The following is a 26,921-nucleotide window of genomic DNA, read 5'->3' as shown; positions in this document are numbered from 1 at the left end:
TACTGTAGCTTGTTTTCCATTATGCAATGGTTACCTTTGTTCCATTTTGTAGCAATATATGACATGACGGCTCCCTGCCGCCTTCTGCTGGCAGAGTCTACGAACAACACATTATGAACTACATTTCCCAGGCTACACGATGGGAAACTGTGTGCGCAGTGCTTAAGATCTACAACCATAGGGATGGGTCTATCAGCGCTCGACCGCGATTGGCAGCGTCCGCCATATTGTTATAAGATCTACTCCGTTACGCAAACGTAGAGACTGGCAACACACTGCAAGTGAATTTCAGGCAGACTGAACTGCGCGGCAAAAGAAGGGGGACACAAACAAAAACATGTGGATGAGGCGGTGAGAATACGGGTATGTTATCACACATGGTTTATTTCTCAGTTACTCAGAGTTTAGAGCAAGTCAGTATTGCGGCAGGTTGTGATGATGTATTTCGCTAGAGTCCAAGGGGTATATGCGTTATCCAAAAGTGGTGAGTTTAGCTAACTAGCAGCTCGTTAGCTTGTTAGTAGCTTCTGACAACAGCCGTCATTCATCCAGCTGCTCCTGAGCTGTTTGTCACAGTGTGTGGCCCGCTTTCTGGTTTGGTACATTTGTGTACTTTATCTTACAATAAATTCATTCAGCAAACTAACAGTAGTAGCAAGCATAAATGGTTAGCTAACGTTTACTTAACTTAGTTAGTTAGCTAGTTAGCCTGGATCAGTACACCCGGCTTGCAAATGAATGAATCTATCGGTAACAGAGTATTCCTGGTCGGTAGTAAATACTGCAGTACTACTGCGTTTCTGGTCATGCGTGGACCTTTCGAAGCATTAATCGGAAGAAAGAACGTAGAAGAGCATCCTTTTGTAGCTTTGAATTGAATGTGGCTACATCTGTAGCAGTAGGAGTGCCCCGCCCACCAAAGCGCCATATAGCCCATGTTAGCTGCGTTGATGTAACCAGCATTATGCAACCAAAGCTGCTCATCCCCGGGTCAGTGTCTAGCTCTGTGTCTGCAGCAGGTAGAAAAACATTGTTATTATCATAATTATTGCTCACATTATTAACAGAATGTGTATAAATGCAGATAAGTGTTCATAGTAGATTCATATAATATATGACAACATCATTGATAAATACTAATAGGCTTTTACATTTTTTACAGCAATATTGCCTTTTTATAGATCTGTGGTCGTGTATTTTCAGCCTTTTGTGCATTTTTAATGTATTCCCAAGAATACATGTTATAGTATTATAAGTAATAACTGGCAAAGCAACAGTTACATAGAAAGTCTGAAATGTTTTTATATTTAATGTTTAACATATCCCATGTGTTGACCCGAGCAAACAATGAATGTGCCTCACTAAGTATTGAATGATTACCTGTATTTAGCCTGTTCCTCTGTACCATAGATCACCATTGTTTTCAAATATTATTATTTTTAACCAGGGCCGGTACTAGGGCTGCAAGATTTTGGGAAAAAATCTAATTGCGATTTTTCTGACAAATATTGCGATTGCGATTCGAATTGCGATATTTGTTTTTAAGCGACCCAACGGAAGTTTATTGTAAAATGCGGCCATATCTCCGGCTAGGAAGGTCGTATCAACGTACTCCAGTCTCTAGCACCCCCGCAGCCCGAGCTACGAGTGAAAGAACTAAACTTACATGAAACTTCCGTTGGGTTGCTTTAAAGTCAAGCTTCAGTTTAAGATTCACCCTGTAATAGATGTAAAACATGTGATGGAGCATTACTAACCTGACTCAGATGCTTTGTTTCACCAAACCATCTAAAGCTCCATTGGAAGCCATTTGGAAAGGGCAGGCACTTTCAAAAGCACTTGGCAGGTCATTGGATCAATCTGTCTATCACCTTCTATCATGGGCCACTTCTGATTGGTTAACAATGGCTGGTACATGTGGAGCACAGCACTTCTGATTGGTGTGGATGACGGACACACAAGAAAAAAATCGCAGGCTTTGCGATTTCATAATCGCATCATTTAAAATCGCAATTTCTATTTAAAATCGATTAATCGTTCAGCCCTAGCCGGTTCTAGCCAATTTGCTGCCCTAGGCGAGATTTTACAGTAGAAAAGATAAAGATCAATAGAGTATCCAAGGAATACACATAGAATAGGCTATATAAAGAATACATTAACAATCTCTACAAAAGACGAATACACAACAAACAAATGTATTGACATAGGTAATCTACATCAAAAAGGCTTAAAATGTATTCAGTATCGTATGAACATGTTTGAATTGGGGAATGGACGTCACATCCTCTAGGGCAGTGGTTCTCAACTGGTGGGTCGCGACCCAAAAGTCGGTCGCACACCCGTTTCGAGTGGATGTGTGAGTGAAGAAAAACATTTTGAAAATTTGAATTATATATATTATTATTTTTTGTGGGGAAAAAGTCAAACTTTTATTTTGAAGACCCAATTTTCTAACGCTGTGCATGCAGTATGCGTTGGACTGGAAGTACCGGAGACCAGTAGTCACGTAGTGATCATCTTCTCAATAAAACATCTTTGCTGATGTTTTTCCGAGTCTTCTGGCCAATCAGAATCAAGATTGTTGCCGGAAGTCCCCACGGAGAATAACTTTGGGGTAGAACTATTCTTTATACATCCATGGGTACAACTTCAGATACAAATGAACAAATAATGAAATATGACCCCTGGTTTGATGATTGACAGGTCACAGAACAATGGGGGCTATCTACCCTTACCCACAAAGTAATTCACACAAGAGGCTTCTCAATTCTTAAATTTCCCCTCCTCGACTCCCCTCCTCGAGACTTAGTCCCGCCCACAGGAGATGCGAGCGGAGGACCGAGGAGAGAGGAGGGGAAGCAGCAGACGTTTAAAGAAATGAGAACTCCTCTCCTCTGAGCGGTCATATTAAAGCGACGTCCGTTCATTATTACGTGTCGAGTGTTTTGTCATAGCACTGTATTTTATAATCTGTTAGATCAGCTGAACATTGTTGCCCCACATATTTACTTTGAATTAATTGAGTGCGGTATAATGAGACAATAACAGGCTACAGATGCGGACACACACACAAATATATTTATATAAATATATACAATTTTAAAGTATGAGAGCACTCTCATAATAACGTAACACAATCAGAGACTGGATATATCCCCCCCCCCCCCCCCCCCCCCCCCCCCTCTCTCTGGTCGCTGAAATGGGGAATTGAAATTACGGGCCAAAAGTTTACAAGTATTAAAAGTAAGGACACCAAACCAACTGAGACCCGTCTGTCCGCCGCATCTACGCACTGTACAACACACACACACTGTACCACACACCAACCTACAGCTCCTAAAGCCTAATCAGGCTACAGCCGTTGTGTATTTTATTATGTGAAGCACTAAATGGTTTTAGAAAAATATTGACTCTTTGTTTGTAGATATCTACTAAACTAAAGCAAATAAAGAGAGTAATGTAGGCCTGTTATACTGAGTGATATACATTCTACACACTGCTCTGCTTTCCAGAGGTGGGAGTAAGTCCTACATGTGCAAGTCATGAGCAAGTCTCAAGTCTTGACCTACAAGTATCAAGCAAGTCCCAAGTCACTGTGATGAGAGTCAAGTCAAGTCATTGCTCAGGTCAAGCAAGTCAAGTCATACTACATTCTGATGAATAAGCCCAGTTTCCGCATTTAAATCAGTTAAAAGACAGTGGTTATGAAAATGGATGTAACCCACACTATGATCTTCATTACATACACAGTTAATCATTTGAAATCTAATTTAGACCGATGACAATCATATTAGATTCATATTAACCCTAGAACTGCAGACAATATAGCTAGGACTCAAAAAGTCTGTTCAAAAAGGCAGAACTCCAGGTGAGAAAATCATACACAGGGATGCAAACACAGGTATTGTGAAAAAAGAGAGAACTATTCGAAGCAGAAAAAAAACTGCGTAATATACCATCTGACAAAGGCCTGTGCTATAATGCTTCAATTAACTGGCTATTCTTTATAATATACTCAGATCAATAGGAGACAGAGATTATAAATCATGGGTTTTTATTATTATTTACCGCAGGGGTGGGGAACTTAACGTGAAGAGACGTTACGCTCGTGTTGTGTTCAAGGAACCTGTCATTGGCCAGGAAAAACAGGCATTCTCTTGTTTAATTATTTTGCGGTCTAGATTTCTTCTTCTTTTTTGAAGTGAGAAGTTGTCCGTCAGTCGGACTGATGAATGGACCCCCCCCCCCCCAAAACGAAAACTCGTCGGTTCTCCACGAATTACACGAGTCACCCAAATCAGCGTTAAAAAAGCGGTAGGCGCCGAAAAGCCACTAATTTGCATTTGCCATTACACATATTTAATTAAAATTTCTGTTAACACTAGAACCGCCAACAGCGTCAGCGCCTACATAGATATCATTTTCAAATCATTTAATTTGTTCCTCTTCATAATTTCCTTATAAACTAAGTAGGACGATTTAAAACTCACTTAATTGGGTTAATTTAGAAATTGCTTCAGTTTATCATCATAACAGATAAAAAAGTTCAGATTCATTTTACAATAAATCAAGGAATGATGCACTTTTACAAACAAAAACAACATAATTAAAACATTTAAACAAACTACTAAAAGTAGATGAACTACATTATTCAAAAGGTTACAGTAACTTCTGATAATAACACAGGGGAAATCTCTCTCTCTCTCTCTCTCTCTCTCTCTCTCTCTCTCTCTCTCTCCTGACAGCCCGTCAGTATCAGGGTTAGTCCAAATGAATCCCTTGGCGGTTCTAGTGTTCATTTACCGTTTTGTCTTCTCTTTGCTTAATCGATTTGAAACCAAGTCTAACGTAGCTTAAACTTAACGTTAGCTTTCTAGCTAACACAGCACATGCACGTACCTTTCTCTGTGTTTTTTTTTTGTAGTGACGAATGAAGTTGGATGTTGTGGTGGTCGTGTCACTGATCTTTATGCTGCAGACCCTGCATATCGCTGTTCTCTTCTTATTACCGTCATCGACAAAATAATTAGGGATGCACGATATTGGTTTTTGGAAACCGATACCGATAACTTCCTGCTTCTCAAGACCGATACCGATAACCGATAATAATATAATATATATATATATAAGGGATGCACGATAATTATCGGCCCGATAATTATCGGTCCGATATTAGGAATTATGACGTCATCCCGATAAACCCAATACCAGTATTAATAGCCCCGATAATATACAATATATTTTTTGGGTAAAAAAAAAGAAAAAAATACTGCGGTGTGGGTGGATTGGGATGAGGGGCGCTTGTTTTTCACTCGGTCTTGAGAAGCAGGAAGTTATCGGTATCGGTTTCAAAAAACCAATATCGTGCATCCCTAATATATATATATATATATATATATATATATATATATATATATATATATATTAAATGTACCTGTAGTTTTTGCACACCTGGTGGTAAAAAAAAGACTAGTAGTGAGCAAATGACATGAGCATTACTACTATGAACAAAACTAACCCTGGGGTCGTCTCTGGCAAACTTCTTGCCTTTTTCAAAAGCCTCGTCGATAGGTAAAAGCCCCGGTGCCTTTGCAGCTGGCTTTGGATTCGCCGCTAGTTTAGCATCGCAGGCGTCTTCGTACGCTTTTAACACACCATCGTAGCGATGGCGATGTTTCAGGTGACTAATCAGGTTGGAAGTATTATAGCTCGTTGCCTTTTTCTCTCCTCGTGGAACTTCTTCATTGCATTTGTTAATACAAATAGCAAGCGAACTATCTAACTCTGAAACTTTGAAATAGTCCCATACTACCGGCGACATGTTTGTTTACTGTCCTGGCTTCACGGCCGCACACCATTTACATCACAGCCAGGCATGAGTTGGGGAGCGCTGGATTTTTGAAAAACTCCCCTCTTCCTAAACCACTAATACCACAGTACTGGCAAAACGGGAGGAGCCCAGTGAAAAACAAGCACCCCTCATCCCAATCCACCCACACCGCAGTATTTTTTCTTTTTTTACCCAAAAAATTATTGTATATTATCGGGGCTATTAATACTTTTATCGGGTTTATCGGGAAGACGTCATAATTCCTAATATCGGGCCGATAATTATCGTGCACCACTAAAAATAATCCTTGAATCCAAACTTCACTATTTTTGGAGTAAAGCTAGCCGCTGCCATGTTAACTGACACTCCTGCCTTCTAGTGGGTTGCCAGGTTTGCGCGCACGGCGCTATAATCACGTTTTTCGAAAAAACTAAACGTAATATCTCACTAAAACGCAAATATTTAATTTTAAAACAGTCAAGTCCTTTCAAGTCGTCTATCTCAAGCTTAAGTCAAGTCTCAAGTCATGAATACCAAGTCAAAGTCAAGTCTTTTATCAATGTTAGTCAAGCAAGTCTCAAGTCAAAAAATATGCGAGTCAAGTCATGTGACTCGAGTCCCCACCTCTGCTGCTTTCTGCACGGACCTCACAGCTGTTCTCTCCGGAAACATCGCGACGCAATGAAAGCAGTTTCTAAAATAATATCCAGGGGATGTATGCGTAGCTGTCATTGGCTGAGATAAGTCCGGCCGTACGTCACGCCTCCACCGTTCCCGGAAATGCATCCGCGGAGGAGCCGTGGAGGAACCATCAGTGTATCCTCGGTTATAGCTCCTCCAGAGAGCCTCCTCCAGAGAGCCTCCTCGACGCTCGGTCCTCGGTGTGCATTTAGAGAAATGAGACGTCCTTCAAAATGGCGCGCTGAAATTCATTTCCGGGTCACTACCGGAGGACCGAGGAGTCGAGGAGGGGACATTTGAGTATTGAGAAGCCTCTATAGACTATCTCCTCTTTGCTTTTCTCTCTGTGAGGAGCAGCAAGCTGTCAGAACAAAGTGAAAAACAAACAATGGCATAAAATATTATTAATATGTCGGGTAGTAATAGATTTATTTATTTTCTTCTCAGAGTGTACCAGAATGCATAGTTTGTTAGTATTTCTAAAAATCTTTTTAGCATGCGTGCCTTTTTTAAACAGTACAGCTTTGATTCCATCATCTCATAAACCTTTTTAAAAGCATACTTTAGTTCTGTGAATTGATATATGCACTGTACTTCACTTTCATTAATATTGTATGCTGAAAAGCGTATATATTACAGCACGATTTTTTGTTGAATAGATTTGAGTGCTTCAAAATGTTGGGTCGTGATTTATTGACCAAGTAAAAAGTGGGTCCCGAGGCCTGACCAGTTGAGAACCACTGCTCTAGGGGGTCTGGGGGTATGCCCTCCCGGGAAGATTTTTTTTTGAAAACGTTAAAGTAAAATGCTTCAATCTGGTGCACTTTGAGCACACAATTACTAGAGACCTGATCTAGGGGGTACAACTGTAAACACTAGGGGTGTAACGGTACACGTACCCGTACCGAAATTATTCGGTACGGGCCCTTCGGTTCGGTACACGAACGAATATAACGTTAAACGTAAAAAATTGAGAACGTGAACAACTTTTTGGAAGTAATCTCAGGTGCTGCGTCGCAGCATTCAGAGTAGGCTTGTTTGAGACAAGGGAGACCTGCGCAGACCTGCGCAATTGCGATCAACGTCTTGCTAGTGCGTTGCATGATGGTTAGTCATTTTGTCCGACTTGCTCTGGAGGCTCGCCTACATGAGACGTTGAAATCTCGCGGGACAAAGACGCCCGCAGCCTTGAGAGCGAGGCGCGGCGAGTCGGCGCAGTTCCTCTCCACGGGCTGCGGAAGCGAAATGCTTGATGGGAAACGACTCGCTGGTATCTCGAGCTGAGCGCTCATTGGTGGTTTTTACCACGTGCTGGTGATGAAACTCTCCAATTGGCTCGGCAAAAGTTTGTTGTTTTTGTGTCAGTTTTACGTCGCCCCTTCCGTTCACATTTTTCATCATCGTTCCACAATGTTTATCATCATGAAATTAATATCTATATATTTTATACTATACTTGCACTGCTTACCGTTTTCATACTTTATATATCTTAGCATATTCATACACACTGTTCATACTGCTCACAGGCTGATATCTAGTGTATTCATACCCCTCACTGTTTATTCATCATTCAATTCATTCTATATTTTATTCTGTAGATTTTGTACATTACTTTTCACTTTACTGCTTGTCGCACTCCTGGTTAGAAGCTAAACTGCATTTCGTTGTCTCAGTACCTGTAATATGTGCAATAACAATAAAGTTGAATCTAATCTTGAGCAGGAACAAATGTATTTACTTAGTACATATCTGACATTAACGATTAAACACATGTGTGCATTCTTTATAAATGCAAACCGAGTCAAGCCGACTCCGGAGGTGGCGGTATGCACCTTAAAGTTGTTTGCAATCCGCCAAAAAACCGAGAGAAGAAGAAGAAGACGAAGCCGACTCCGAGCATGGACTCCGAGCTGCGATCGGCTATTCTCGTCTACTTTCGAGGCGAGCCGCAACGCGTCTCAAACAAGCCTAGTAATTTGCTCACATTGGGTTCAGCGCGTCATAGAGCGAGCACGTCATTTCATTGGACGAGAGGCATACTATGAGAGCTGGTCACAAAGATGCGTTCAAATGTAGTCAGTAATTTGAGGATCTGTCGAAACGGCGAACGCAGATAAAGTTGAGCTCGAAAATCCTCCAGCATCATTGAAGTCTCCGGTTTGGGAACATTTTGGTTTTGCAGTTACGTACAAGGATGACGGCCAAAGACAGGTGGACCGAACCAAAGCTGTTTGTCGCCATTGTTCAACTAAAATTGGATACGTGGCTGGCAATACATCAAACTTGCACACTCATTTGAAAAGGCATCACCGAACGTGAATATCACCGGTACCAAAAGAAAAAAGACTGAAGTGTAAACCCAACTCCCGCTAGCATGTAAGCCTCCACCACTCGCAGAGAGTTCAGACCGAGCCAAAGCTATTACAAACGCCAAATATCCTTATGTTGCCATGTTAGCAAAGCGCTACCTGGCTGTACCTGCTACCTGTCCCTAGAGAGGGTGTTCTCCACAGCAGGAGACATTGTTAGTGCCAGCAGATCTGCCCTTTCAGCAAGCAATGTGGACAAGTTCATCTTTCTTTAAAAAAACATGAAAATACAATGACAAGCAAGTCCTAATGTCAAACTGGCTGCTTAGGTACTAGTACAGTACAGTTCAAATACCGATTATTTCAGTTCATCGAAATGCTGCACCTTAATGTTTATTTTATTATATTTTGTATTTATTTGAGTGAATACATTATTCACAGTTTAATAATAATAATAATTAAAAAAAATAGTTTATGTTTTGTGATTTTTTTTCTGCTGTACCGAAAATGAACCGAACCGTGACCTAAAAACCGAGGTACATACCGAACCGAAATGTTTGTGAACCGTTACACCCCTACTAAACACCCATATGAAAAATATCGGTTTACATTTTAATAATCAAATAATACCATAGCCAATAACAAATACATTTAACTTATTTTATTTGTTTATTCATATCTTATTTTACCTAGTTAACATTTATTTATTCATGCATATTTTTTATCTCCAGTTTTAAATGATATTTTTGGTTTACTGTCCTATAGTATACATTGGAATTATTTCAAACCTGTTTATCCAAAGATTAATAAAGGAGTGCCTTGGAAATATGTGTTTACATAAATTGTGATCAAGACGTTTGAGACCCACTGAGATAACTTGGACTAAAGTGAACTATCTACCTCACTGAGCCTCTCACCAGCTAATAACAACAGCTCCGGTACCGGTGCGCTCTCTCTCTCTCTCTCTCGCTCTCTCGCTCGCTCCCACGTTCACTCGCACTTTGGCTGTGAGCTGCGGGCGCCTGATAAGCCAACATCCCCCACTTTTATCACTTACAGCACCCATCGTACAGGGCAAATGAAACGTGTAACCGGGGTGAAAAGGGTGTTACATTTACTTAATTATGAATGTTGTTACATCAAGGCCGAAAATTAGGATGAGCGCCAACGGTCCAAAAAGTTTTTTTCCCTCCCAGAGCTACCAGCGCAGCGCCCCCCAGATCTGGCGCCCTAAGCGACCGGCTATGCCAAAAACCGGCCCTGTTTTTAACACATCAATAAGCCACTCTGTTAAACTGTGACATGGCCCTTTATTACCATGAAAGCACATACTGTTAATTATTTGGACTCAATCCCACATACACATCCTACAGCAAATACAAACTCAATGTGGTTCAAGCCACAACTGAAAATAGTTCCCAATAAATGCACTATTTGACAAATGTTTGCTAAAAAACTACCATGGCCAGTGCTGAGCTGGAGTTGAACTAACAGCTGTGTCATATTCAGTTCTGCAGGTGAGGAGAGCATCTGAGTGGACTGACTTTGGAACATCATGGGTTTGCACTCAACCCAGAAGAAGCACTTCCCCCTGCGGGGGATCGATGGCGTGGTTCAGCTGTTTGATTCTGAGCTCCACAAGCCAGAGCCAGACCTCGCCCTTCTCTCTCTGGTCCTGGGATTTGTCGAGCATTTCCTAGCTGTGAACCGGGTCGTCCCCATCAACGTGCCAGGGGTCCGGTTTGAACCACTGGAGGTGGACTGTCCCAACTCCTGCTTCCCCACTGTGGAACTGGGCATGATCTCTGCACTGTACGAGCGTTTCACGGCCCAGATCCGTGGAGCGGTGGACCTCTCCCAGTACCGGAGGACGGGTTCAGGGTCCAGCAGGGAACTGGTAAAGAAAGTGTCGGATGTGATCTGGAACAGTCTAAGTCGTTCTTACTTCAAAGACCGGGCCCACATCCAGTCTCTCTTCAGTCTCATCACAGGTAGGAATCAGAATCAGAATTCACACATGAGGGAAATGTACATTGTTACAGCAAAAGTGAAGATGGAGTAAAAAAAATAAAATTATTCCAATTCAAAATGTAACATGTAGAATTGTTATCTGGTAGAAGCTAGATAACAGAGGTAAAATGATATATTGCACATAGTACTTACTTACAGATTATTGTTACATATTAAGATTGTAAAGCGAAGAAGGCAGAGAGTAATTATTATAATTTTAACTAGGTACATATTGCACATAAGTTTGTTTTAGTTTTTTACATTATTGCACATTGGTGACATAACTTCTTAAGTATTACTTAAACATTTGTTTTATGAAGATGTTTTTAAAGGCTTAAAATAACTATTTTTAAAAATTGAAACAGGTACCAAACTGGACAGCTCCGGTGTGGCCTTCGCAGTGGTGGCAGCCTGCCAGGTTCTGGGTCTAAAGGACGTCCACCTGGCGCTGTCTGAGGACCACGCCTGGGTCATTTTTAACAAAAACGGGGAAGAAACGGCCGAGGTGACCTGGCACGGGAAGGGTAACGAGGACCGACGAGGACAAACAGTCACAGCAGGAGTCAGTGAGAAGGTGAGGTGTATCACTGTCTCTTACCTGATAATGATGAAACATTTAACCTTCCTTCGAGTCAAATTTGACCCAAATATTTTCATCTCAGGATAAAGGTTTATTTTATGCGAGTGCCAGAAAAAATACATGTTCACTTGTATTCTACGTTTAAATTTTTGTTATAATAATTATCACTTTCATTTGGTTTTATTCCAAATTCTTTTGGGGACAATTTTGTAAGATCATTCAACATTATTTCCTTTTTTAACTCAGAAACACAGGTCATTATTTATACTATATGCTTTTTAAATACTCAAACCCGAAGGACAAAAGTTGATAGGAAGACGACACAAGTGTTAAAGAAAATCCCAGAATTCACATGGTAATTATTATATATATTCCTTGGACAGCTCTTTGTGAAACAAGAAATGATCGTTTATGACATCATATTCAGTCAAATGTGCTTACAGTAACTTGATTTGAATTTCCCCTAGTGGCTGTATTTAGCACTGATGACTCAGTTTTATGTCACCAAAACTATCTAATGTCTAAGCCAGGCAATGTGACTCATTTTTGAACCGCTTGGTAATGTAATCAGTCAGTGGAGCAGATCAGTTTTTTTTTTACAGGAAGTGAATGAGAAGTTGATAATTTAATGTCCCATCGTAATTATTGTTGCTCCTTTTTATTTAAAGGGAACCTATCATGCAAAATGCACTTTTGTACGTCTTTTATACATGAATATGTGTCCCCGGTGTGTCAGGGAACTCACCAAGTGTCAGAAAACACAACCCTCTCTCTTTTCCTCCGTACCCAAATCTCTAAAAACGGGGCTGCAACGGAGCTGATTATTATTTGAATTTTTCTGACGTCAGAAAAGGGGTGCTCCGCCTATATGGGCAACTCTCCACCTATCAGGGGAATGAGAGACCGCTCGAAAGCGCTCAAGACGCTGTAGTACATATGCCAGGCCTGTAGGTGGCGCTGTAGTCTGCCACAAAAGCAGAATCAGCCCTTTCAAAAACATGGCTGGAAAAGAGCAAATAGAGCGAAATGAGGCATGGCTAAAATGCATGATCTGTTTGGTATTTTGAAAACAAAACTTCACAGACATGTTTTTATATAGGTATAGCCCTACAATATATGTTTCAAATATAGCATGATAGGTCCACTTTAAGCTATCAAAATAAAGATGAATGTAGCCCCCCATAGATTTATACAAGAAATGTAAACATTAAGACGAGTAATATGTATTTCTGACTAACTTTCTCTAACCTTCTGTGTGTGTCCCCTCAGAGCTGGCTGTACCTGAAGGGCTCCTACATGAAATGTGACAGGAACATGGAGGTGGCCTTCATGGTCTGTGCCATCAACCCGTCCCTGGACCTCCACACGGACAGCTCCGAGCTCCTGCAGCTCCAACAGGTGAAACACACCTCGCACTGTGGGGTGATGCATATCTGCTCTTTTAATCTCCCTGAACACACCACAATTCTCACTTTCACAGTAGATGCTGGAGGAAGCGATGACCTAAATATCAGAGCCAACCAAAATTGTAGAATTGGCTTCTTGGAATGAAGGAATTGAAATGTCCATTATTTTCTCTTTGAGAATACTGAATTATACGGAGCCCCCCTGGTGACATTGGTGAGGAAAATATTAATACGTGGCCACCTATTAATAATGCGTGGCCATGAGTTAATAATGCGTGGTCACGAATTAGTTATTGTGTTCCCACGCATTAGTAATTTGTGGGAACACAATAATTATTACGCAATAACTAAATCCAGATAGTCTAGAGAAACTGATGACTGAGTGACAACAAGTCGAGTAAAGTTGGAACGATATTGGCAGATTCAGATTTCACGGATCAATAACTCATGAACTAAGTACCGTGGTAAGGTTGACAACGAACTACAATCACATTTTGATCAAAAAAAGCCAATACGTGCTGTCCTCCAAACTGGAGACATTAGATTGGTCTCTATCTGCAGCCGGAGAAGAAACGAGTGCTCAGGGACCCTCTGCAAAGTGCAACTCCGAAAAAAGAGAATACAATAATATTCAATCACTTCACTATTCTACACAGGGCTGCACATAACTGGTGCGCAGGTGCGCATGCGCACCTGCGCACCAAAAAAAGAGCACCGGGTCATTTGAAAAAAGGCGCATTTGCATACCAACATTAAGAGAGAGAGAGAAGGGAGGAAAGAGAAAAGAGAGAAAGATATTTGCGAGTTGCATATGAACTCAGGGCCGGCCCGTCGCACTGGCGTTATAGATCTTCGCCTAGGGCGCCAGATCTGTGGAGGCGCTGCGCTGGCAGCTCTGGGAGGGAAACAAACATTTTGACCGTTGGGGCTCATCCTAATTTTCGGCCTTGATGTAACAACATTCATAATTAAGTAAATGTAACACCCTTTTCACCCCGGTTACACGTTTCATTTGCCCTGTACGATGGGCGCTGTAAGTGATGAAAATGGGGGATGTTGGCTTATCTGGCGCCCGCAGCTCACAGCGAAAATGCGAGGGGAGAGAGGGAGGGTGCACCGGTTCCGGCGCAGTTGTTATTAGAATCTGGTGCTAGCTGCTCTAACGGATATAAGAAGAAGATGTTTCTACAATAATGTGGAGGGAGAGTCCTCTCCATTCAGACTGAGAGGCTGATACTACAGCTCAGTGAGGTGAAGGACTCTGAGTGTTTAGATAGTTCACTTTAGTCTAAGTTATCTCAGTGGGTCTCAAACGTTTTGATCACAATTTATGTAAACACATATTTCCAAGGCACTCCTTTATAATTATTGGGATAAACAGGTTTTAAATCATTCCAACATACTATAGGACAGTAAACCAGACATATCGTTTAAAACTGGAAAGATAAAAAAAATGCATAAATAAATAAATGTTAAGGTAAAATAAGATATGAATGAACAACACAAATAAAATAAGTTACATTAATTTGTTATTGGCTATAGGTTATTGGTTATGTTCACTTATTTGATTACATCCACTTGTCTAAGATGACAACAGATACTTTCGACCCAAAACCAGCTGTTGACTTGTGGATGCAAGCAGCTAATCACAGACTCAACCAGAGAGAAAGAAGTAGGCCTACATCATCAGCTACCATGTCTGACAGAGAGGAAGACAGTGAGGAGAACAGTCAGGAGGGTAGTGATGACAGCTTGTAGGATTACTGGTCGTGCTAATGTTGTCTTGTGTTCACCTCTGCATGTGTGTTCTGTGTTCACCTCTGCATGTGTGTTCTGTGTTCACCTCTGCATGTGTGTTCTGTGTTCACCTCTGCATGTGTGTTCTGTGTTCACCTCTGCATGTGTGTTCTGTGTTCACCTCTGCATGTGTGTTCTGTGTTCACCTCTGCATGTGTGTTCTGTGTTCACCTCTGCATGTGTGTTCAGTGCCGTGTGTCTGGCAAATAAAGTCAAGACCCCTCAAAAGTTACGGTTTATTTCATTTTAAGGATGAGCACCAAGCAACATCTCCAGGTGCTCCTTTGAGAACCAGGGCAAAAAAGTTATGTGCACCCCTGTTTATACAGTATATTTCTACCAAACTCACTACACACATCAATAGTCTCATGTTGCTCGAGAGTTTGGAAGAATGTGCTTTTGAATTATTTTGGTGAATATTTATATTGTAAAATCTTCAATAAATATGACATCATCTTCAATAACGTTACTATTATACAGTATAAATATTCACCAAAATTATTCCAAACCATATTCTTCCAAACTCTCTGCTGTAGTATGAGCAACATGAGACTATTGATGTGTGTAATGAGTTTGGTAGTAATATACTGGAGAATAGTGAAGTGATTGAATATTATTATATTCTCTTTTTTGGGAGTTGCACTTTGCAGACGGTCCCTGAGCACTCGTTTCTGCAGATAGAGACCAATGTAATGTGTCCAGCTCGGAGCGAGGACGGCGCATATTGGCTTTTGTGATGTGATTGTAGTTCGTTGTCAACCTTACCACGGAACTTAGGAGACGTCATTTGTGTCTGAATAACGTTTTGTTCAGGAGTTATTGATCCGTGAAATCTGAATCTGCCAATATCGTTCTAACTTTACTCAACTACGTTTCAAACCGTGCATTTTCAGCAGCCGAATCAAGTGCCTTTTGCTAAGGATGACACTGTGCTTAACTGCAAGGGATTGCAGGATATCATTATAATTCATACCCAAATGAAAATCAAATCAAATCAAAATGATCCATGCTTCACGATAATAGCCGTAGCCTACGGTACAGAGTTTAGCTAGTGTTGTCTATGGTTGTCACTCAGTCATCAGTTTCTATAGACTATCTGGATTTAGTTATTGCGTAATAATTATTGTGTTCCCTCGAATTACTAATGCGTGGGAACGTAATAACTAATTCGTGGCCACGCATTATTAATTTGTGGCCACGTATTAATATTTTTCTCATCAATGTCACCAGGGGGGCTCCGTAGAATTAGACCATTTGATTAGTATTTATTTTTAACAACTTAGTTTGGCTGTCTTTTTCCATATTCTTCTTAAACATTTTTATGTGAAGTGATTCCAATACAAAATGTATCTCGGCAGGCCATCTTACATTTTCAATGTTTATGTATTCCTCAATTTCAATTATGTATAGTTTGGAAAATGTTATCCCTAATCAGAATTAAGGCTTTTTTAAATCAAGAAATAATAGAAACATGCAGCTGTAACACCTGGATTTAGACATAAACTCTGAATGTTTGTCCTAGGAAATTCAGGATAGGGCACATTTCCATAGCACTAATTCCTTCATACTCGTATCACGTCAAATGTTGTTGTATAAATGTATTTATACTTAATGGGTAGGGGTTTAATTACATTACATTAAAAAGTGAACCTGCTCCAAAAAATTATTAAATGAGATAATACCAAATTATCAACATACATTTAAAAAAAAAAAAAAAGATATATATTTCACCCCTATAAATATTCCCTATTTAGACAAGTGACATAAAAAAAAAAGCTAGACTATGCTAAGACATTCTATAAAAACAAGTCATGTAAAGCCTGTTTCTAATGAAGGCCTGGGACAGGTAAATAGAGGGGCCACTATTTGCCCTTCACTAACTTGTTAGATCTTTTTTTTCATGAACCACTTCTGTTGCTCTTACGGATTTCTTTATTTTTCTTTCTCCCTGAACATAGAAACTCTTATGGTTGCTGTACGATCGAGGCGACCTGGACAGGTGAGAGTTTGGGAAGTTAGTCAGGAACGAAATGTCTCTGAAGTCTAACAGTTTCTACACACTGTGAAGAGTCGATGTGTAAACTTGCTAAATTCCACACCCCCCTCCTTTTTCTGTCGGTGGTGCAGGTATCCTATGGCCATGGGCACTCTGGCAGACCTCGAAGATCAGGAGCCAATCCCAGACAAGGAGAGCCCCCTGCAAATCCACCTCAAGGTAAATAAGAAAAACAAGGACGACTTGTACGATGTGAGGAAATGTTTTTTAGGCTGCAATACATCCCAAAATGTTGAGCTATACATTTAGAAAACATCTACATGTGATAGTCGGCTCCATTTCTCAGTAACTAAATCTGATCACCAACTACTATGGGGTTTCAAATGGTTTCCGTCAAAGATAAATGCAAAAATATCATCATACTTTTCTGCCTTTACTTGACACAAATATGACTAAGAATTGAGAGAGTGTTGTCCATCTTCAGAGATCAGGATGTGTGATTCCTCCTGTGTTTCTGGGCTCTCCCTCTCAGGCTGTCGGCTCGGCTCAGAAGTTCTACAACAACGAGCACATCTACCCTTACATGTACCTGGCTGGCTTCCACTACAGACACCGGGATGTGCGGGAGGCTCTGAAGTGCTGGTCCGAGGCAGCACAGGTCATGCAAGAGTGAGTCACCGCTGCTTATACACTCCTGGTTAAATCCTGAATGAATAGGCGTCTTGCTCAAATGGTGATGTGAGGTCAAATTTACAATCTGTGAGGATTCAGGTCATTTCTTTCTATAGTAGGTAGATCTGGTTTGCAGATAAAAGACAAGGGATATGTTGTGACACGTTCCAAAACAACATAGATAACCGAACAATCTCTATGCTCCGTCACATCTAAAAACAACTAGTACAAACAGGAATAACGAAAAAGGCAGAATTCTTAATGAAAGCATGATAAAACATGATCATCATGATTCTGTCAATGTTAAAATAGCCGTTTCCTAAGACAACAAAACAGATAATAACACAATATTCCTCCTGTAAGGCAAGGAACGTTTATTTAGCACACTTCAACACAAGGCAATTCAAAGTGCTTTACAAAAATGAAAGACATTAAGAAACATATTATAAAATGATATCTAAAAACACTCATTTAAAAGCAAAGATAAAAAGGAAAGATAATAAAAGTTACAGTGCAGTCTAAGATATGAATAGTTCAATTAAAAGCAGCGGCAAAAAGAAAAGTCTTCAGCCTGGATTTAAAAGTAGTAAGAGTTGCAGCAGACCTGCAGGTTTCTGGGAGTTTGTTCCAGATATTTGGAGCATAATAACTGAACGCTGCTTCTCCATGTTTAGTTCTGACTCTGGGGACAGAAAGCTGACCAGTCCCTGAAGACCTGAGAGATCTGGATGGTTCATAATTTAGCAGGAGGTCAGAAATGTATTTTGGGCCTAAACCATTCAGTGCTTTATAAACCAGCAGCAGTATTTTTGAAATCTATTCTTTGACACACAGGAAGCCAGTGTAAAGACTTCAGAACTGGAGGGATGTGATCCACTTTCTTAGTGTTAGTGAGGACTCGAGCAGCGGCGTTCTGAATTAGCTGCAGCTTCCTAATAGATTTTTTAGTGAGACCTGTAAAGACACCATTACAGTAGTCGAGTCTACTGAAGATAAAAGCATGGACACGTTTTTCCAAATCCTGCTGTGACATTAGTCTTTTAATCCTAGATATATTCTTTAGGTGATAGTAGGCTGATTTAGTAACAGTTTTAATGTGACTGTTGAAACTCAGGTCAGAGTCCATGACTACACCTAGATTTCTGGCTTTATCTGTTGTTTTGAACATTGCAGGCTGAAGCTCAGCGCTAACTTTTATACGTTCTGCCTTGGCTCCAAAAGCAAGGCAATATGTCTCATGATCTAAAATGAGGTCTGCTGGTCTGTCTGTTTCCAAGCTCTGTGGCAGCTGCTTTGTTGACATTACTTCTTCATTTCTTGAATAATTGTAGATCATTTCTATTTTTCCATGTATACAAACATTTCCAAAGCAAGCAAAGCTAACCGTACTGAATACAAGATGCTGTTTATGTGCATCTGGTCGGGCACCTAAATAAACGTTCAAAGAGGAGAGATTTATGGCATTGTTTGGTTTTAAATGTGGTGAATTAAATAGTTGTTAGCCTACTTTTATTGTGAAAGGGGCATTAAGCAATCTGTTTGAAATGCTGATGTTTACAGCAGGGCTATATTGTTGCAAATGATAATAAGGTCGCCATCGTCAGCACTGCCTCTTTAGTTGTAGTTCCATCAGTTGAACACAAGGTGGCGTTCAATGCAAAGCTTTTTCCCCCTTGATGGGATATTACTTCTTGAAACTAAATAAATAAAAGTAAAAATGCATTTATCAGCCATCTCCTCCCAAAGCTAGGTGATGTGAGGGATGAGTTCTCACTCTGGCTCAGATTGAGCACTCTTGTGGTTCTCACTCTGGCTCAGATTGAGCACTCTTGTGGTTCTCACTCTGGCTCAGATTGAGCACTCTTGTGGTTCTCACTCTGGTTCAGATTGAGCACTCTTGTGGTTCTCACTCTGGTTCAGATTGAGCACTCTTGTGGTTCTCACTCTGGTTCAGATTGAGCACTCTTGTGGTTCTCACTCTGGTTCAGATTGAGCACTCTTGTGGTTCTCACTCTGGTTCAGATTGAGCACTCTTGTGGTTCTCACTCTGGTTCAGATTGAGCACTCTTGTGGTTCTCACTCTGGTTCAGATTGAGCACTCTTGTGGTTCTCACTCTGGTTCAGATTGAGCACTCTTGTGGTTCTCACTCTGGTTCAGATTGAGCACTCTTGTGGTTCTCACTCTGGTTCAGATTGAGCACTCTTGTGGTTCTCACTCTGGTTCAGATTGAGCACTCTTGTGGTTCTCACTCTGGTTCAGATTGAGCACTCTTGTGGTTCTCACTCTGGTTCAGATTGAGCACTCTTGTGGTTCTCACTCTGGTTCAGATTGAGCACTCTTGTGGTTCTCACTCTGGCTCAGATTGAGCACTTGTGGTTCTCACTCTGGCTCAGATTGAGCACTCTTGTGGTTCTCACTCTGGTTCAGATTGAGCACTCTTGTGGTTCTCACTCTGGCTCAGATTGAGCACTCTTGTGGTTCTCACTCTGGCTCCGATTGAGCACTCTTGTGGTTCTCACTCTGGTTCAGATTGAGCACTCTTGTGGTTCTCACTCTGGTTCAGATTGAGCACTCTTGTGGTTCTCACTCTGGCTCAGATTGAGCACTCTTGTGGTTCTCACTCTGGCTCAGATTGAGCACTCTTGTGGTTCTCACTCTGGTTCAGATTGAGCACTCTTGTGGTTCTCACTCTGGTTCAGATTGAGCACTCTTGTGGTTCTCACTCTGGCTCAGATTGAGCACTCTTGTGGTTCTCACTCTGGCTCAGATTGAGCACTCTTGTGGTTCTCACTCTGGCTCAGATTGAGCACTCTTGTGGTTCTCACTCTGGCTCAGATTGAGCACTCTTGTGGTTCTCACTCTGGCTCAGATTGAGCACTCTTGTGGTTCTCACTCTGGTTCAGATTGAGCACTCTTGTGGTTCTCACTCTGGTTCAGATTGAGCACTCTTGTGGTTCTCACTCTGGTTCAGATTGAGCACTCTTGTGGTTCTCACTCTGGCTCAGATTGAGCACTCTTGTGGTTCTCACTCTGGTTCAGATTGAGCACTCTTGTGGTTCTCACTCTGGTTCAGATTGAGCACTCTTGTGGTTCTCACTCTGGCTCAGATTGAGCACTCTTGTGGTTCTCACTCTGGCTCAGATTGAGCACTCTTGTGGTTCTCACTCTGGTTCAGATTGAGTACTCTTGTGGTTCTCACTCTGGCTCAGATTGAGCACTCTTGTGGTTCTCACTCTGGCTCAGATTGAGCACTCTTGTGGTTCTCACTCTGGTTCAGATTGAGCACTCTTGTGGTTCTCACTCTGGCTCAGATTGAGCACTCTTGTGGTTCTCACTCTGGCTCAGATTGAGCACTCTTGTGGTTCTCACTCTGGTTCAGATTGAGCACTCTTGTGGTTCTCACTCTGGCTCAGATTGAGCACTCTTGTGGTTCTCACTCTGGCTCAGATTGAGCACTCTTGTGGTTCTCACTCTGGTTCAGATTGAGCACTCTTGTGGTTCTCACTCTGGTTCAGATTGAGCACTCTTGTGGTTCTCACTCTGGCTCAGATTGAGCACTCTTGTGGTTCTCACTCTGGCTCAGATTGAGCACTCTTGTGGTTCTCACTCTGGTTCAGATTGAGCACTCTTGTGGTTCTCACTCTGGCTCAGATTGAGCACTCTTGTGGTTCTCACTCTGGTTCAGATTGAGTACTCTTGTGGTTCTCACTCTGGTTCAGATTGAGCACTCTTGTGGTTCTCACTCTGGTTCAGATTGAGTACTCTTGTGGTTCTCACTCTGGCTCAGATTGAGCACTCTTGTGGTTCTCACTCTGGCTCAGATTGAGCACTCTTGTGGTTCTCACTCTGGCTCAGATTGAGCACTCTTGTGGTTCTCACTCTGGTTCAGATTGAGCACTCTTGTGGTTCTCACTCTGGCTCAGATTGAGCACTCTTGTGGTTCTCACTCTGGCTCAGATTGAGTACTCTTGTGGTTCTCACTCTGGTTCAGATTGAGCACTCTTGTGGTTCTCACTCTGGTTCAGATTGAGTACTCTTGTGGTTCTCACTCTGTCACTCCCAGCAGGCAGAATCCCATAGAGGGTGTGGTGAGACAGGAAGCATCCAACCTCTCCTCCCTTTAGACACACTGTTCATGAGCTGTGGCTAAAAATAACTCCAGTGACCCATCACACATTCCCCCCCCCATACATCAGCTTCCTTCTTCCTGCTCCCCATTGTTCTTCACTTGGGACACAGTGTGTCAAAAACAGTGGATTCTTTGTAGGTCAAATATGCTCAAAGTTCACTTGTCTGCACTGTTGAAATGCGTTAAATAATCAACCTGTTTAATAAACGTTGACTATTATAAATCAATGTTTTAGATAAGTACAAAGAAAATGTAACTTCAAAATGAGCGAAGGCGAACTATCATTTCCTATTTTGGTCATGTAAAGCGTTTAGTTGCTTTGGGGGAAATATCTATAACAACTGTCTGTAAAGTACTTTTGGCATGTCTCTTAATAAAAACCCTCTTACTTGGAAAGAAAACACCACATCCAATCATAATAAAGATTACTTATTTCTAGTAATAATAGTAGCAAAAACAAGAAGTTGAGTAAAAGATTAACTATAAACTCTGAATGGGAAGATTTTGTAAAATAAATATCTATGAATTAGAAATCATGTTTTTATCTTTGATGAAAAATGGGTGAGGTATACAATATTAAAACATAATGATTGATGAATGAATAGAAGAGAAAGAAAATGAAAGATGTATTTTTCCTCTGTTAACTAGTGATGTAACGATACCAAAAACTCACGGTACGATAATATCGCGATACAAAGTCCACGGTACGATATTTATCGCGATATTGAAAAATAAAGAAAAAAATGTGAATTTTTTTTTTTTACTTCAATTTATTTATTTTTATCTGATTTGTAGGATAGTAGTATTTTAAAGTGTCAACAATATAATAATCAGACCCTGCAATAGAATAAATCAAGTTTCACTTTAGTTTTTCAAGTAATTCAACTCTAACTCACTCACTCACTAACTCACTCACTCACTAACTCACTCACTCACTCACTCACTCACTCACTCAGCGTCATCAAGGTTATCTTTCAGGAATATGAGCATGTCCACATTTCCAAGTAGAAGCTGGGATGTTTGGGCGTTTACAAAATCCCCTGCTGTGGAAACAACTCTCTTGCTTGGTACTGATGTTGCTGGGAGAGAGATATATGCTTTGGCCATGGGTGACAGCAGTGGGTCAAACTGTGCATTGTCTCTCTGCCACTTCAAAAACAATACAGTGTTTGCCAAGAAGGTGAGGCTTATTGACAGAGATATAAATATACTGTTAGTACTTGTCAATGTCTCTAGGTGTGTACATGTAGTCCTGTAAATACCATGTCCTTTTGTGTTATCTGTTGTTTTATGTTCATGTTGTAACCTACTTGCTGCCATGCTGGACAGGTCTGCCTTGAAAAAGAGATCGATGATCTCAATGGGACCATCTGGTTAAATAAAGGTTTAAAAATATTATTATTTTTTTAAAAAGATCGCGGTATATTTTGTCAGTCTCACGACGGTATTGAGACATTTATTTATCGCGATATTCGATATATCGTTACATCCCTACTGTTAACTATATCCTCTAAATCAGTGCTTCTCAAACTTGTCAGTAGTGTTCCCCCTTTGAAACATTTTCTCAGCCAAGTACCCCCTGACCGACCCCGAACATTTTTGATCGAAAAACCCTATACAAATAATTCCAATATAGTGATGTTCCCTCAGTGTGTGATTTATTTACTCCTTCATGCATGCATTACAACAAACTAAGGATATTTTAATTTTATGCATGAAAAATAATAACATAACGAAAAAAAATGTAAACAGTTTTTTCCAAGGAGTTTTTCAATTGAAGTTTAACAAACCAATGAACAAAATGATATATTATGCAATACTATACAATACACACATTTGACATGTTTATATGAGGTGGTTCTAGGAATATTTTATATAAAATTGTGTTTTCTATTTAACTTATTGTACTAAGATTATTTTTGTAATCATGCATGGTATTTTTTTAATTAACTTTTTTTAGTTTTTTTGTAAATCTCACGTACCCCCTGCAGTACCCCAACGTACCCCTAGGGGTCCGCGTACCCCCATTTGAGAATCACTGCTCTAAATGATTGCTCCAGTTTATTTCACGTATTTAGTTTGAACTTTTTTGAAGTATGCCCTGTTACAGGTCAAAGACATCACATGGTCTGATTCTCAGTCTGATCTCACAGGATATATTCTGACTTCCTCCCTGTTGTTATTTTAAAAATCAATTTCCTCTCACCCACCCTCGCAGGTATAACTACTTCCGTGAAGACGAGGAGATCTACAAGGAGTTCTTTGACATCGCCAATGACGTTATCCCCACCCTGCTGAAGGAGACATCTTCTGCTGCAGAGAGCACCGGGGAGGGGGGAGAGGGGGGAGACGGTGCTGACAAGGCAAGTATTCCCCCCCAGACAAGAGCTGCAATCCAGAAGATCAAAATGTCCGATCTGGTCTGTTTTCACTTGAGAAAAAGTGAGAATAAGACCCCTCCTCCTCAGATTAGTTTATGATCTGGATAATGATATCTGCAGCCTAGCATAGGTAGTGTTTGCATAATGGAGATGTCTGCATCACTAAGGCTACATACCATATGGACTCTGGTTACGGTGTGCCAAATGACATAGAACTAGAATAGAAAGTCATTCACATTTAAAATACAACCATTTCAAAATATTTGTTGATAACTGAAATGTTTTTCTGAACAAAAATATCATTATAAGGGAAAATGTGCACATACTGTACATAATGTAGCCTATTTACACTACCTCACAGGATATATTTAACTTTTAATTTAAAGCTACTATGCACCATTTTATTTATGTATTTAGTACACTATGTTTATGTTTCTGTCCTTGGTCTATTAGAGTATTCTAATGTATCTATAATTTAAACCAGTAAGTCTTACGACCTTTTACAGTCCCCCATGGCAGATTTCTATGGACCCCAATTTGAGAGTCCTTGATATAAAACAGTCAACATGTCCGTAACAGTTATGGCTGATGTCAAAATTCAAATGCAATACCTTTTTCTGTTTCATTAAGATCACATGTTGACACCAGGAGAAGATGGGTGCTGAGTGACACATCCTGTATAACGTGTTCTGTATAACTAACAGTTATTATTCTGATTCCAGGATCACCCGAAGCAGGCAGCCGCTTTCTCTGCACTTCAGGACCCAGAATGCTTTGCCCACCTGCTGTGTTTCTACGATGGCATCTGCAAATGGGAGGAGGGCAGCCCCACGCCGGTCCTCCATGTGGGCTGGGCCACCTACCTGGTCCAGTCTCTGAGCCGCTTTGAATCTCAGGTGAGGAACCCTGCTCATCGCTTTGAAGTTAAAGATTCAAAGGCTTTATTTTCATACGCAGTGTAGATCCCAGACTCCTCCAACAATGCAACATGAATATATATATGACATAAAACACTTTTTTTTTTAAAACAATAAACATAATGCAAAAAGAAACAGAGTAGAAATAAAATAGTGCAAGATTATGTTGCAAAACCAATGTGCGAGTAATGCAGATGAGGTGAACTATATACATGTCAAATAAAATACAGTAAGCTAAATATTGCAGGGAATGTTGTAATTGACCAAGTATACACAAGAGTCTGTCCAGGAGGAGTCCAATGCCTTTCTCTTAGAAGTACCTCAAGTATTTCACAAGAAATCTGGTGAGGCTTCTTTCTCTTTTCATGGCCCATAACTGTGGAACAGCCTCCCATTGGATCTTAGAACAACAAACTCTTCTGGAAGTTTTAAAAGTACATTAAAAACCTATCTTTTTAATGTGAGTGGTATCCCTGTTCATCTTTTATTGTTTTGTGATCTAACTCTTTCAGTGTTCTTTTTTTATAACTTGTTTCTTTTGTTCCTCGCTCGTTATTACTCAGTTAGTTCTATGAATCTATGTGAAGCACGTTGGGCTGCATCTTGCATGGAAGGTGCTATATCAATTAAGTTTATTATATACATTTAAAATAGAACAGAACGGAAGAATGTGAAATTTAAATACTGTTTATTGTAGTAATAAATAACTATGAAATGCAAACCGATGAATGCTGTAGGTTATGAACAGCATGTGTCCATATCTTATATCTGAAATGTTTGCGCTGATCCCAAAGGTGCGTCAGAGAGTGACGATCATCACTAAGGAGCCTGAGCCCCAGAATGATGATGACGACATGTCCAGCGACGACCCCCGGGAGGGCCGCAGGCGGGGCCCCAGGAGGGAGTCCAAGCTGGATGAGCAGGGCTCCAGCCCTTCTGCTGTCCCCCCCACCTCCCCCTCCAGCCAGCTAATAACACAAACACCCCCAGCAGCCCAGCCCAAGAAGGTGGGAGACGGAGGGGGCCGCCGCCGCTCCTCCCAGGGCCTTCGGGGCATAGACGCAGAAGGAAAACCCCCCAGCCCGGACTCTTCGCCCTCCTCCCCCTCCCCCTCCAGGCCTGTGGTCACCTTCCAGAGTGAGAAGATGAAGGGGATGAAGGGGCTGCTGTGTGCTGCCAAGGTGAACTCCAGCGCCATCAAGCTGCAGCTCACCGCCCAGTCCCAGGTCCAGATGAAGAGGCAGAAGAGCACCCCCACCGGGGACTACTCCATGTCCTTCATGAAGCGCCAGCGCAAGTCTCTCTAGACATGCTGATTGTTGGAGGAGGAGACTCTGTAGGACAAACTGTGAACAGACAGCCGATAAACCTCACTTTTGTTCGTGAGACTTTTTACCAGTGTTTTCATCCAGAGGTCCAGTTCAGTCAATCGCTTTCAGCAATATATTTGACTTGCACACTCGAGTTAAGCGTCACATATCAGGTTTGAACTGATGACGTGAACATTTCACTCTTTATTTTACTAGGACCAGAAAAACAAATGCTGCCTTGTTTGATAGATTGTAAGCACTCATTCATCCTTAGTTTGTGTTTTGATTGGCAGCCAATTGCGCACTTACTATTCAATTCTCATGAACTTACATCCAGATGTTTTGAAGCCAAAGTAAGGAGGGTGACCAGAATACAACATACAGGCGTGTAAATATCAACTTGTACCATTAGGAACCTGTCCATGACTGAAGCCTTGGAAGTGATTGTTTTATTTAGGATAGTTACTGTGTAACATTGTCCGCTTCTGCTTATTGGCAGCTTCTTTCTTGCTAGCTCTTTGTTGCCTTTGTTCTTTCTAAAGTAGGTGGCCTTTAGTTTTGAGAATAGCTAAGCGAGGCCTTTTTCTAATGATTAGAGAAGACCAGGAAGACCATGCACTGTTGAGAAGGAGCCACATTAGGTGACCCTGCTACATCCTATATGCTTGAGGACTTGTGGTTGTTGTTGTTTTTGTATCTGCAAGTAATAAAGAACTAAAATAAAACGTAATGCGATCTGAGGAGGTGTATTAGATATATAAGAACACATGGTCACAGTTGACTGAGCTATAAGAGGCTCTACACTGGAACAGGTTTGTTGTAACCTTTTCTGCAGTGGAGGTAGTATGTCTTTGCTTCATTCAGTAAAAAAGCAGTGGTTCATCTCTCCAGAGAATATTTGC

The 26,921-nt window shown here is 41.0% G+C and overlaps 1 protein-coding gene across 1 annotated transcript; it reads left to right on the top strand.

Annotated features, from left to right (window-relative positions):
* The first annotated feature begins 232 nt into the window (after window positions 1–232).
* On the top strand, window positions 233–26,759 carry men1 (multiple endocrine neoplasia I). Its single transcript, XM_034224857.1, has 10 exons — window positions 233–363; window positions 10,330–10,811; window positions 11,196–11,404; window positions 12,680–12,808; window positions 16,572–16,612; window positions 16,741–16,828; window positions 17,142–17,278; window positions 23,630–23,774; window positions 24,515–24,688; window positions 25,504–26,759. The coding sequence occupies exons 2-10, from the start codon at window positions 10,376–10,378 to the stop codon at window positions 26,014–26,016; spliced, it is 1,872 nt and encodes a 623-aa protein (XP_034080748.1). The 5' UTR covers window positions 233–363; window positions 10,330–10,375; the 3' UTR covers window positions 26,017–26,759.
* Window positions 26,760–26,921: the final 162 nt, after the last annotated feature.

Source organism: Gymnodraco acuticeps, unplaced genomic scaffold (assembly GCF_902827175.1).
Source record: "Gymnodraco acuticeps unplaced genomic scaffold, fGymAcu1.1, whole genome shotgun sequence".
NCBI lineage: Eukaryota > Metazoa > Chordata > Actinopteri > Perciformes > Bathydraconidae > Gymnodraco > Gymnodraco acuticeps.
The sequence above is the reverse complement of the archived record's forward strand: the minus strand, read 5'-3'. Positions and strand labels throughout refer to the sequence as shown.

Bases quoted from the DNA above. Each gene is read 5' to 3' on its own strand.
- men1 (XM_034224857.1), top strand. From the start codon at position 10,376: ATGGGTTTGCACTCAACCCAGAAGAAGCACTTCCCCCTGCGGGGGATC. The intron at 10,812-11,195 runs GTAGGAATCAGA...AAATTGAAACAG, and splicing joins TCTCTTCAGTCTCATCACAG to GTACCAAACTGGACAGCTCC. The intron at 17,279-23,629 runs GTGAGTCACCGC...CCACCCTCGCAG, and splicing joins GCAGCACAGGTCATGCAAGA to GTATAACTACTTCCGTGAAG.